The following is a 13,377-nucleotide window of genomic DNA, read 5'->3' on the forward strand; positions in this document are numbered from 1 at the left end:
AATATTGGACAATCATTAAAGGTACGATTCAGAATCTAGGAATTTATGTGTGAGGATTATACTCCATCAATGAGGATTGACATTGCACTGAAATTGGCAGCACATTAAAACGGTCCATAGATAGGAAAATCTCTGAGGTGTGAAGTGTGTTTTAAGATTGTGTTGTCAAGCCCTGACTTAGCATACCTGCTCCAGTAGATGGCAGCATACACCTAATGAAATGGAAATAACGGGGCGAACGCATAGTCATCATGTCACGGGAGGTTTGACATCAATGTATTCGGTTGCTAAGTGCTTGGAAACTCAAGAGCAGCTCTTCAGAGACCAACAAAAATGACATTAACCCCAGAATGGCAGTTGTCTGCGACTGTCACCTTTTTATGATTGTCTGGAAGCACAAATAACCTTTGATTAGATTTTTGATCAGAAGATGCAATTTTCTCAAGAAAAAAGATAAAAAAGCCTACCGAATTTACCAGTTGACGCAGGTTGCAGTCATACATACGAGGAAAGAAAACTTACAAAAACAAACAGTATGTTTTCTCAGGAGTGGTTCCAGAGGACGACGAACATTTGAGAAGCAGGAGCTGAGGCTCGAACACGCTCGGAGTGCAGGACAGCAGGGGGATATGATCTCGGGGCAGCGGCATGGGCAACTCAGTGAGGAAAGGGAAGGCGGTGCTGCTGGACCACAACCAGGTCAAAGGCTTCCAGAACTGCAGAGCAGGTAAAGCACCTCTGTGTATGTAACAATGGCGAGTACTCATTGGGGCCGCGCCTGAACGAGAATCTGTTGTAAAATGTAGTTTTTTTTGTACTTGAGAATCTGTTATTTCTATTGCAATGTCAGATTTGAGTTTTAGCTTATATTAACCTGTATTTCGTGTTCAGCATTGTGTTTATATATATTCAATGAAAAAAACAAAGTTTAAAGTAAAGTTATAGTTAGGTGAAACTTTCAGAGACAAAGCAATGTTTTAAACTAAAATAAAAACACTGAAATTCACCAGTGATAGTTATAATTATCTCAAGCAACTATAAATCGTATCATATCGTAACTATGACTCATGCCCCCACCGTGCAGAGGTTTCTCATCATTAATTTCATTGCACATGTTGCAGTGATATTATCAATGATGTCATAGAAGATGCCAGGTCCTACAGCAAACTCCTCATAGACAAGAAAGGCTGTGCACAGCCTTTGGTCATGCAGAGCGGGGAGCTGGTTGTAGGGCCTGGCTGGTAGTGTTTTTTTTAAAAGTCTATAGAAAATACATTGGGATTTTGGTAACAACTTTGGCAATGTTTGACGAATCATCACCATATTTTCAAAACAAGTTTGTTACTCCCCTCAGCTGCTGTCATGAATGTTTCAGGGTGATGCGTCAAGCGGGGGAAAGAAAAAAGGGAGGCGGAAAATGTGTTTTCCTCAGGCAATTTTCCATAGGGACTTTGAACACGATCACAGCCCGATCTGCCGACCAGAATTGCACCAAATTTGGAAGAAAGCTAGATCTTGGTCCAGAAAGAGTGTGTTTTGTAATTTGATGTTAACCCGTTTAATAGTTTTAGAGTTATTAACGAAAAAAGATTTATGTATAGCTAGAGCCGCGGAGGGTCTGCGAATCTAACAGATCTCAAAATGAGATCTGATTAGCTGTCACCACTTCAATTAGGAAGTGGTGGCAGCCACATTGGGACTCGGCAGAGTCCCAACTAAAAACATAAAAAAAGACAAGGGGGCGTAGTAGGAATACCCTGACCCTCTAGGCCTGGAGGTGGGGTCCCAAAGGGATCCTGCCAGGGGCCAAAGACATTCTTTTTTTAAATAAAAAAAAAAAAAAACAAGCGTGGTTTCCCACTCTTATTTTTATTAGCCCTTCCCACTTTGGACAAAGTGTGGGGAGAATTATTTATATTGTAATTGGGAAGGGGTGTGCATGCACCCCCCTCCCTGGGCTGCCTTTGGCCCCGGGGTCTGCATCCCCTGGCCAACAAAAAGCCGATTTTGACTCTAGGGACTGCATCAACAGGCATCCGATATTGTTAAGGGGGGGACACACAACCCCTTTCCTAAGCCAATTTCAGCCCCAGGGACTCCATCTCCCGGGACCCAGCCTCTGTAATAGTAGGGAGGGGGGCATGCAGCCCCCCTGCCGGGCTGATTTTGGCCCTAGGACTGCCACCAACTGTGGCCCGACCATGAAAAGTGAGGGGGCCACTGCCCCACTCCCGAGGCTGTATTCGGCCCAGCCATGCAGAGAAATTGGAGGGTGGACACACGGCCCCCTCCAGGAGCTAATAATGGCCCTGGGGACCCCACCCCCAGGACTGGCTCCAGCTATGTTCTGGGGTGCCCACCCCAGGGACATAACGGTTTCCATGCCCGCACTGGCACTGGTGATGCCAGGGAAACCTGTGTTTGCTCTCACTTGTGGGAGTAATTTTAAAGCAGACAGGAGCATGAAAAATACCCGGGGAGGGGAGCCATGTAACCCCCCTCTCCTTAAAAAAATGGGGCGGGTCCTGGGGTATGGGGTCCTCATGGCCTAATGAGGATCGTGCCTTCCCTTTTTATTGGAACTTGCTCTGGGGATTGAGACCCTTGAGCCAACTAAGGATCGGGGAGACGGCTGCATGCCCTCTCCCCTTAATGTGTATGTTTTGACTCAGGGGATGAGGCATCCAAGGCCAATCCTATGCTGCACATGCCAAAGGCTGTATGCGGTGTGGGGGTGGCTGCCTGAGGGGATTTGAAAGCAGGGTCTGGCTGCAAGACAGGCCCTGCGACTAACCTCATACCACACAGGACCAAAGACTGTGTGCGGTTGTGCCTCTGGGTGGCTGCCTGTGGGGATAAAGGCCATATGCAACATGGGGTTGGCTGCCTGTAAGAGGGTTTGTCTCAGGGCTTGGATGGAAGTTAAGCCGTGCATGACGGGGGTTGACTTTACGTGTTGTAATAAAATATTACTTTATGTTAGAAAAACCCTAGAAATTCACTGAAAAAACCCAAAGGTTAAAATAATGTTATAGTTAGGTCTGATAAATAGTTCTGTTTTTGTTTTTCAAAAAACGTAGACATTCACTAAAAAACAAAGGTTAAAGTAAAGAAATAGGTGAAAATGTAAGTGATAACATTCACATTTTGAACTGAAATAACACAGAAACACACTAGATATAGTTAGCAAAAGGGGGCGGGGAGTAGTCCCAAAACACATTTTCTCCATTCATTTTTAGGTCTAAGCCTACCAGACAACACAGCTGTCTGGCTGTGAAAAGTCTTTTTGTGGGCATTTTGAAAGCCCCCAAAATGCATTATGCCCATTGCTTACAATGGCTTTGTGATTTGCAACTCACATTTTCTGGCTTTGTATTTGCTTGCTTTATTTGTTTTAGGCTGTCCAGTATGTTTTTGTCCCCCCCCGAGGAGCAAAGCTTGTTCACCAATTCTCCTTGTATTCGTTCGTGAGTCCTCACTTTCTGTAAACAGGCCTTTACATTTTGTTCTCATCTTGTCACATTTGCTGTACTTTGAAAGACGGAGGTGAAATGTCAAACTGTCTTCTGAGGGAGCTTGGTGCTTACTTTTCTTTCTCTAACTTCGAAGTAAGAGAATTTATTTGTCAATCTTGTCAGTACTGGGAAAGAAAAGGTTTTTCGCCTTGCACACAACAAAATATGTATAAATGTCTGTAAATGAACTGTTCAAATATTTTAGAATGTACTAGAATTCAGAAAGCACAAATGAAGCACAATTTTTTCATAATTCAGAAGTGTGGTGGAAACAAATATTTTAATACAGTCAACATAAATTAGTATACTAGGTGATGCCATTTTCACACATTATTGTGTGTGTGCTGCATAGTTTTATCAGTAAAACTTTATGTGTAAATATAATGGTCATTTCAATTGAAAATGTGTTGTCTGTAATGGCAGTGTGCTACTATGCCATGTATACTCCACTCTACATCACTTCACTCATTGCCACTCACCTCTATGATACTCTACTCCACTCTGCGATGATCTTCTCCACTCTATGACACAACGCTCCACTCCAAGACATGGCACTCCTCCATACTTAACTCCACCAAACTCTACTCCACACTACGCTACTCTATTCCACTTCACTCTAGGCCACTCTATGACACTCTACTCTACAACACTCCACTCTATGCCACCCCACTCCACTTGACTATGCAACACTTTACTCCACTCTCTGCCTTCAGCTCTATGCCCCTAACCTCTATGCCCCTCCAGTCTGACACTCTACTTTACTCCACTCTGGCTCACTCCACTCTATGCCACTCTAATACACCACTGTATGACACTCTACTCCTCTCTTTGTCACGATATGCCACTCCATTTTACATCACTTCACTCTAGGCTATTCTACTTCACTCTACACTGCTCCACTCTACGACTCTTCTATACTCTATGACTCTACTACACTCTGCTCTATGCCCATCGTTCTACCGTATGCCCCTCAGCTCTATGCAAATCCATTTTGCTCCTCTCCATTCTATGCCCCTCCACTCTACTCCACTCCTCAACACTCCAGTCCATGACACTTCTTGACATTCTACTTCACTCTATTGTACTGTACACCACTCCACTCTATGTCACTCCTCACTACAGCCCAACTCTACTCCATGGCTCTACTCCACTCTGTGACTCTACTACACTCTATGGCACGCCACTCTACTCTACTCTGTCACTCCACTCTACAACACTTTATCCCACTCTATGTCCCTCCTCTCTACACCCCACCACTCTTCACCCCCCTAGTTTACACCCCTCCACTCTACTCCACTCCACTCTTCACCACTCTACTTCACTCTACGCCACTCTCCTCTAGGCCACTAACTTTTAGTCATGCTGAACAACCACCACACTGTTTTACAACATGGCTAAAAGAGATTGAGAAAGCCAATAGGTTTTGCATAGGTGAGACCGATTGGCTTTGCCAATGCTTGTTGCATAGAAAGAAACAGGCACAACTACATCCAAAATGGCTGAACAGAATTACACCAAATTTGGCAGAAAGCTAGACGTTGGTCCAAAAATGTACTTTCTGTGAGTTGGTGTAATTCTGTTTGAGTACTATTTGAGAAATTAAGGCTCAAAAACTGTATATTTCACACTGTGGAAGTTCCACAGAGCTGGCAGATCTTAAGATAAGATCTGATTGGCTGCCATTACATCAACAAAGATGTGTTGGCAACCATTTTAGGACGCATGGACTCGGGGCCAGATGTAGGAAACGATTTGCGACTTGCGAGTCGCAAATGTGAGTTTCCTATGCAGAAATGCATTTTGCGAGTCGGGACCGACTCGCAAAATGCATTTCCGACTCGCAAATAGGAAGGGGTGTTCCCTTCCTATTTGCGAGTCTGAGTGGGATGCAATACCATTTGCGACCGCGTACGCGGTCGCAAATCGTATCGCAGTTACCATCCACTTGAAGTGGATGGTAACCCACTCGCAAATTGGAAGGGGTCCCCATGGGTCCCCATGGGACCCCTTCCAGTTTGTGAATGGACCCAAAACATTTTTTTCAGGGCAGGTAGTGGTCCATGGGAACACTGCCTGCTCTGAAAAAAAACCGAAACTAAAGGTTTCGGTTTTTTTTTTTAAGTGCAGCTCGTTTTCCTTTAAGAAAACGGGCTACACTTATAAAAAAAAAAACTGCTTTATTTAAAGCAGTCACGAACAAGGAGGTCTGCTGACTACAGCAGGCCTCCATGTTTGCGAGTGCCTTGACTCGCTATGGGGCCGCAATTTGCGACCCACCTCATAAATATTCATGAGGTGGGTCATTGCGACCCCATAGCGAGTCGCAGTCGGTGTCTGAGACACCGTACTGCATAACATTTTGCGAGTTGCAAATAGCGAGTCGCTATGACTCGCTATTTGCAAGTCGCAAAATGTTTCGTTTCTACATCTGGCCCCTGGTCCCTTGTTCTGAGAAAAAAGTTTACAGGCTAGGGATACCCACCCCCCTTTAGGCCTGGTGGGGGGATTCCAGAGAGACTCCCTGGGACCGAAAACAATTTTAAACAAAAAAATTACTGTGAATTTGCACTTTAAAAAAAAAAAGAATCCCTATGGTGGGCAAGGGTCCGAGGGGGTGGTGCATTGTATTTTATAGGGAAGAACAGCATGCATCTCCCCCTCCCAAGCCTTCTTGTGGCGCCGGGGACCCATCCACCAGGGTCAATTCCTAAATTAAAGATGAAAGGAGAGGAAGAATGCATACCCCTGCCCTAGGCCTCGTTTAGTCCTCTAGACGCAGATTTCTAAATTAAAGGGGAGGGGTTCCCTGGCCCTCCTTCTGAGTCATTGCATGGCTCTGGGAACCCCATCTGGGGGGGGGAGCAGCTCTTGAACGGTGTCCTGGGGACCCAAAGACCTAGGGCACCATTGTTTTCCTGCCATGACTGCATGGTCAGGGAAGTGTAAATTGCTCTTGCCTGACTGGAGCAAAAGAAAAGCTCCTCCTGCCAGGTGGGAGCAATGCTGGCTCCCGCAGCACCTGTGATGGGTGCTGGCAAGGGAGCCGCAGTAGCTGCTCATTTATTATTCAGTACTTCAAGCAAGGGCCACCCCATAATGCTCAGTGAAGGCTTTTTACTTATTTTTGAAGACTGGTGGATCCCCTCCTTAACTGACAGACTGCAGTTGGTGTTAGAATTATAAGTTTCTCTCTGCATTTCAGAATGTTTTACTGGAATAGATAAAGAAGATGTTTGAGATCTCATAGAAAATGTGTCTCTTTTTTAGCTTTCTAGAGCATTGACTGTAATTTCTATGGAAAAATGGACCCCTTCGTTTTATTCACTGCTAAAGGAAATGCTTCAAGCTTTACACCCTTCATTTCATAAAGATGACATTCAAGTGTTCTACACGTTTGTCATAAATACAGAATGCTAGAGCTCTAGTTGCTAATTAGAGTGTGTGAATGGCGAAGCTGCAGTAGAACACTGGGGAATCAACTGGTAGGCTGCTGCTGCCTTTGGAAATACATTTTTCACTGAGAATATCAGAATTATTTCTCACATAGCTGAGGATGATAGTGTGAATTTGTAGAAATGTGCTCTCGTTTTAGTTTCTGGAACACCTCCCATAATCTCTACAAGGAAATCATGAGAGAAAATAGTTTTCTCTCAAACATGGTTCATCAAATCACAACAGAGGGTCAACATTTTGTCACAGAGTAAAATCACCTGAGAACTTACCAGAATTCCTAAAATGAGTATTACACCACCAACAAATGATTTGTATTATGACTAAAATATGTTATTATCCTTACTATGTGTTGCTTTTGGTGACCCTAAAAACCTGGAATTCTCTACAATGCATTTCAATGCAGATCATTCCCAAGTTCTATAATGACTGCCACTACATATTGTTCATGTTGTGATTAGTCAGTTATGTGGGGGTCTTATTGGAACCACACCAGATGTCCCTGGGGGTCAGAGTGCTCTCCTGCCCCATTATAGATTTTTCAAATTAATTCTGGCCGTGGGGACCTTGTCCCCGAGTACTGTAATGGCTGTCACAACATATTGTTCATTTTGTGGCAACCAAACAGAACTGACATGTCCCCTTCAAGTCGCTCAAAAATAACATATATTAACACCAAAGGTCCAGATATGCCTAACTTTTTAACTCCGTCATACTCAACTAAGCCCCTCTTTAAACCCTAATTTTTCGAAAGCTGCAGAATGGATTTACGCCAATTTACAAAAAGTGGCAATTACTGAGTAAAGTTCAAATTTTTTGCCACATTTCATATTATTCTGTTCAGCCATTTTTTCTGTATCGGAAAGCAAATATACCTGTGGGTATTAACATGGTAAATTGCACCAATGAGATCCCTCTTTTTCTTGGCCCCCGCTTGACACAAAACATTCCAAAAAGGAGCTGTGGCTGATGAGCTTTTTTGGGGGGAAATTTTGTGCAGGTTCCTCCAGTGGTGCCAAACATATGACCAAAAATTGCTCTTCGAACGAAAAACCGAATCTAACTGTTATTACACAGTGACATCTAATGTTGTGTGGTGGCCTTTATTACATCCAATGCAGTTATATAAAGATTCATATATCACAGGGAACCATGGATTATGGAAATCAATTCAAGGTTCTCTGTAAAATGTGGATTTCATCATCATAGTCACAGCCCTCACTCGCTCTGCAGATTTATACCACTATCGGGGGGCCTAGGATGATATGGCATGCAGGACCAAGTTAGGCGTAAAGTTTATCTACATCAGCTGGCACAAAACATAAAATATGTAGTATATACCCTGGATGTATAATTTTCATCCATTTTAGCCACATTTGTTTGTAAACTTTGTATATCAGGTGGAACATTATTTGGCCAATGTGGGAAAGATTGTCACTATACAGTTGCTTTAACGTGGCCTTACTTGTTGATCTAACCTCTTCTGAGTTACTAAAATGCTCTGGGAACCCCAGCAAATGAAAAGCATTTTATCAATAAGCTAGCTATTAGGGAATATGCAGAGCCTTCTCCACAGTTAAACAATACTTTATAATCTGTTGTTTAAGGCTCAGCTCCTGACTCCGCTACACAGAAACCCCCAGTAGAAGAGGACAGAGCTTTACTTATTCAACAACAAAATATATTCCTAGCTCGCTGTGTCATACATAAGTAGAGCAGGCTTGTTGGACCGCCAAGGTTTTCTGTGGAAAGCTATTCTCAACTTTCTGCAGCTGGTGTACCTCTTCATATCCCCACAGGCCAGCTCCATATGAGGCGATGGACAACCATTTGATCTTCTATAAGGCGGGCATTTCTTTAATAGGTTTGTGACCAAGATTTTGTGCAGATCTAAAACTTGCCAGTAAAGATCTAGAGAATTGCTGAGATCTGCTGTTAGTCTAATGGACGCATGTGAGTAAAGAATGGAAGGGACTACCTAGGTATGTAAAGGTGTTAACCTGTGCCACAATGGAATCCTCTGCTATATGTAAGCATCTTTTTATGTTCTTTGGCCATCGCATGCAACAACACAGGGATCGGGCGCTTGTCCAAAAAAGGAAGGTAATTTCCCTATCAGCCCATTAATATAGAGTATAAATAAAAAAGCACCAAAATACAGCCCTGACGGGCCCATCTAACTGATTTAATTGACTCAGTAGACTCACAATTTGGGCCAAAGTGAACTCTTGCTGAAGTATCCCTGTGCAGATCTTTCAGTAAACAGATCAAAGAATCCTCTACCCAATCTCAGTCATAATGGATCCGACCTTTGAATGATTAACTGTGTTGAATACACTAGTCAGGTCCATGAAAGCCAAATGTATGGAAACACCATTGGTTTGGAATGAAACTTTCCTCCTTCGGAGCATTTGGCTCAATTAATTCACCTGCAGCATTAAGCTCCTCCCAAACATGACTTCTAATATCACTCTTCCACTGGGCTATAACATCCTTACATTTCCTCCTACATTCCTGAACTTGCAGACGGATTTGTAGTTTCTTTTTTAAAGCTGCTAATAATTTACTAAAGGCAATCAAACAAGGGCTATCATACCATCTATGTGGCTTCATCCCTCTTGAAACTCTATCTGTAATCCTCAAATTTTGTAGGGATTCATGGAGTGCGGTGCAAGAATCAATTATCTTAATTGGTTCTCCACTAAAATCTAAGCAAATGTCAAAAGACCATGCATTTGTCTTTATCGAAACCTGTAGTAAATAATTTGGTTCTCGTTTACAACATTTGACCAAAACACTTTTATTCTTTGAGGTGGATACACCAGTTTTTTAAGTTCTGTAATGTCTGTGTCAAGACTCAAATTAAATGTAACAGAAAGTGGGATGTGGTCACTACAGCAATTTGCAACAATAGTAAAATCAGACATTCAAGTAGGGATCTCACGGTAAAATAATATATAATCAATAGTGGTGCAGGAACCCCCACCCATAAAGGAGGGTATAATCTTATCCACTCTGGGTCATGATTCAGATGCAAGTAAAATATTATACTTCATCAGCAAGTAGTTATAGGCCTAACCATATCCGTGATGGCTAAAGTACATTATGCCATGTCCATTGACATATACTATTCTGCAGACCTCTGCTACTGGTTGTGTACACAGGGATTCATTAGAATCTCCAACTCAAATAATAATAATCACGGTCTTACTGTTCGAGATAAGCTTACCTAGATCACATTCTAATCTATTTCTTATTTTTGGGTTCCTTCTGGTTTCAAAGTTATTATAATGTAGATTAACCAGTAAAACATTTTGAACTCAGAAATTCGAATGTTCAACAACCGATAATATGTTGTGGAACCAATAATCTGCGTTTTACTTATTGAGCTAAAGATTGATATTAAAATACACAAACATCCCTTGGCTCTCCCTGGGTATGATCATTCAGCTGGGCTGCAAAATGAGTGGTACACATCTATAAAGAAAGGACTACCTTCCCAAGTTCCTGGCAGCAGATAATATAAAAAAAACCTAATGAATCGGACCCACGTTTAGCATAAATACCGGCCTATAAAAGAAACCTAGAGAAAGGGCCCTAATGTTGCCTATTTGCACTGGAACCTGGCTTGATGTATGCAAAAGGTTCCTGACAATAAAGTGATTCTTAAAGTTTACTATTACACAATCGCCCAGACACTTTTTGGGCCTCAACTCCACCCAAGCCACTCTCTTAATCATGTTAATTTCCATAAACATATCCTGCTCATTACCTGAGAATCAAAGACTATCAAATATGGTATGGGTATTGGTGGCAATTTCAAAACATCCCCACAGGGCATTAATTCAGTAGGAGGCCAGAGAAAAACATTAGAGGTAGCTGCTCTGCCTGAAGCATGTCTGAGAGGCAACCTACCCTGCAACTCTAGCTGCCAAGTTAGAAGCTTCCCTTCCAGTCTACAATTACGCTTTCCTAAATTAGTGAGTCTTACCCACTGATTTGGATTTCCCAATGTTGGCTGTCTACATAACCTTTCTTTAATAGTATGTGTGCCCATGGTTGCCTCCTCATGTTTAGCATGGTTAATAATTATTTTTATCTCCAGATTATTCACTCTGTCTAAGACCATATCTCCAAAGCATTTACTTTTCTGTTATAGCTTAGATAGGCCTCTGTCTAAGTGATCACATAAGGCCTGATGCAGATCATTCAAACCTAAGCGTTTAGAAATGTCTGAGATGGAAAAGCCCTCACCCTCCTGGTCCATCTCAAGTGCATTACAGGACTCTTAACAATTGTTTTTGTTGTATTCGCATGGCATGAGTTTCATCCTTTTTCTTCTTTTTTTCTTGAGGGGGGTTATTGGGCTGTAACATGTCATCCAAAATATTTGATAAATATTGAGTATACATGGGTTATGATTTAAAGTTTGAACAATATCATCTTTTACAAAGAGACTCTTATTTCAAGTCAATGAATCTGAAGGATTAGCGTGAACTAGTACTTCACCCTCAGCACAAAAGAGTATAGGTTGTTGCTGTGCTTCTCATTTTTCCTCAATGAGGCCAATCTCAGTATTAATTGCCACCATCGCACTGGTGAGATAGTTTGTAATTGCGTTTTTAGGACCCCGTTCTTTGCCGTCCGCCATGGATGGATTAGTTGATTTTCTCTTTCCCTTTTAAACAAAAATCACCTTGTCAATACTAGGAGTTCTGGAAACAATAAGCACAGTGTTAGAAATGGGGTTTTTGGTTGGCAGTCAGGTTACCCTCTGTCCAAGCAAGAACCCTCACTCTAGTCAGGGTAAGTCACACACAATCCAAAATCAGCCTGTGCCCACCCTCTGGTAGCTTGGCACGAGCAGCCAGACTTAACTTAGAAGGCAATGTGTAAAGCATTTGTGCAATAAATCATACAATGCCATAATATAACACCACAAAAATACACCACACAGTGTTTAGAAAAAAATATAAAATGTATCTGGGTATTTGCAGGTCATAACGATCAAAGATGCAATATGAATTTGTAAAGATATCACTGAAGAGTGATATATAGGGGGTGATTCTAATTCTGGCGGGCGGCGGAGGCCGTCCGCCAGAATTCCGCCCCCATAATACCGCTCCGCGGTCAGAAGACCGCGGAGGGTATTATGAGTTTTTCCCTGGGCTGGCGGGCGGTCTCCAAAAGACCGCCCGCCAGCCCAGGGAAAAACTCCCTTCCCACGAGGATGCCGGCTCGTAATCGAGCCGGCGGAGTGGGAAGGTGCGACGGGTGCAGTAGCACCCGTCGCGTATTTCAGTGTCTGCAAGGCAGACACTGAAATACCTTGCGGGGCCCTCTTACGGGGGCCCCTGCCGTGCCCATGCCATTGGCATTGGCACGGCAGGGGCCCCCAGGGGCCCCGCGACCCCCCCTACCGCCATCCTGTTCATGGCGGCTTTCCCGCCATGAACAGGATGGCGGTAGGGGGGGTCAGAATCCTCATGGCTGCGGAGCGCGCTCCGCAGCCATGGAGGATTCCAACGAGCAGCGGAAAGTCGGCGGGAGACCGCTGACTTTCCGCTTCTGACCGCGGCTGAACCGCCGCGGTCAGAATGCTCGTTGGAGCACCGCCAGCCTGTTGGCGGTGCTCCCGTGGTCGGTGGCCCTGGCGGCCACCGGCCGCCAGGGTCAGAATGACCCCCATAGTGTCTTAAGTCTTTAAAAAGCAAACAAAGTCTCTTTCAAGCACAAAGTACCTGGTTTCTGTTGGAAAATCTCTGCAAAGGGCCGCAGAAGAAGAGATATGTGGAAAAATAGTGTGTGCGTCGATTTCTCCCCAGCACACACAGACTTGCGTCGTTATTTTTCACGCGGGGAAGTCGTGCGTCGTTTTCCGGCGCGTGGACAGTCTATTTCTATGGAACACAGAGATTACCAGATGTCCCGGGTCTGTGCATGGATTCTCCTGCTTGTTTTCCAGCTGCGCGTCGTTCCGCAGGGCTGTGCGTCGAAGTTTCGATCTCACGGCAGGCGTTGCGTCGATTTCTCCTCTGGAAGTCGGGCGGCGTTGACCTTGCGAGGCCGTGCGTCGAAGTTCCGTCCGTCCCGAAGGCGTCGCGTCGATCAGCGTCGGTGTACGCTGCGGAACAAGCTGTGCGTCGAAAAGTTTGGCGCACGAAGCGTCCAAGTGAAAAAGAGAAGTCTTTTTGGTCCTGAGACTTCAGGGAACAGGAGGCAAGCTCTATCCAAGACCTTGGAGAGCACTTTTACAGCCAGACAAGAGTTCAGCAAGGCAGCAGGCCAACAGCAAGGCAGCAGTCCTTTGTAGAAAAGCAGACAGGTAAGTCCTTTGAGCAGCCAGGCAGTTCTTCTTGGCAGGATGTAGTTTCTGGTTCAGGTTTCTTCTCCAGCAAGTATCTGATGAGGT

At 43.9% G+C, this 13,377-nt stretch overlaps 1 protein-coding gene across 1 annotated transcript in view; it reads left to right on the forward strand.

Moving 5' to 3' along the window:
* The first annotated feature begins 273 nt into the window (after nucleotides 1-273).
* The window catches only part of TXNRD1 (thioredoxin reductase 1), a 128,025-nt gene continuing 114,921 nt past the window's right edge, over nucleotides 274-13,377 (forward strand). Inside the window, exon 1 of the mRNA XM_069229003.1 lies at nucleotides 274-727. Coding sequence (XP_069085104.1) covers nucleotides 649-727 — 79 coding nt within the window. The 5' untranslated portion in view covers nucleotides 274-648. The remainder of the gene's footprint in view (nucleotides 728-13,377) is intronic.

Source organism: Pleurodeles waltl, chromosome 4_1, assembly GCF_031143425.1.
Source record: "Pleurodeles waltl isolate 20211129_DDA chromosome 4_1, aPleWal1.hap1.20221129, whole genome shotgun sequence".
NCBI classification, from domain to species: domain Eukaryota; kingdom Metazoa; phylum Chordata; class Amphibia; order Caudata; family Salamandridae; genus Pleurodeles; species Pleurodeles waltl.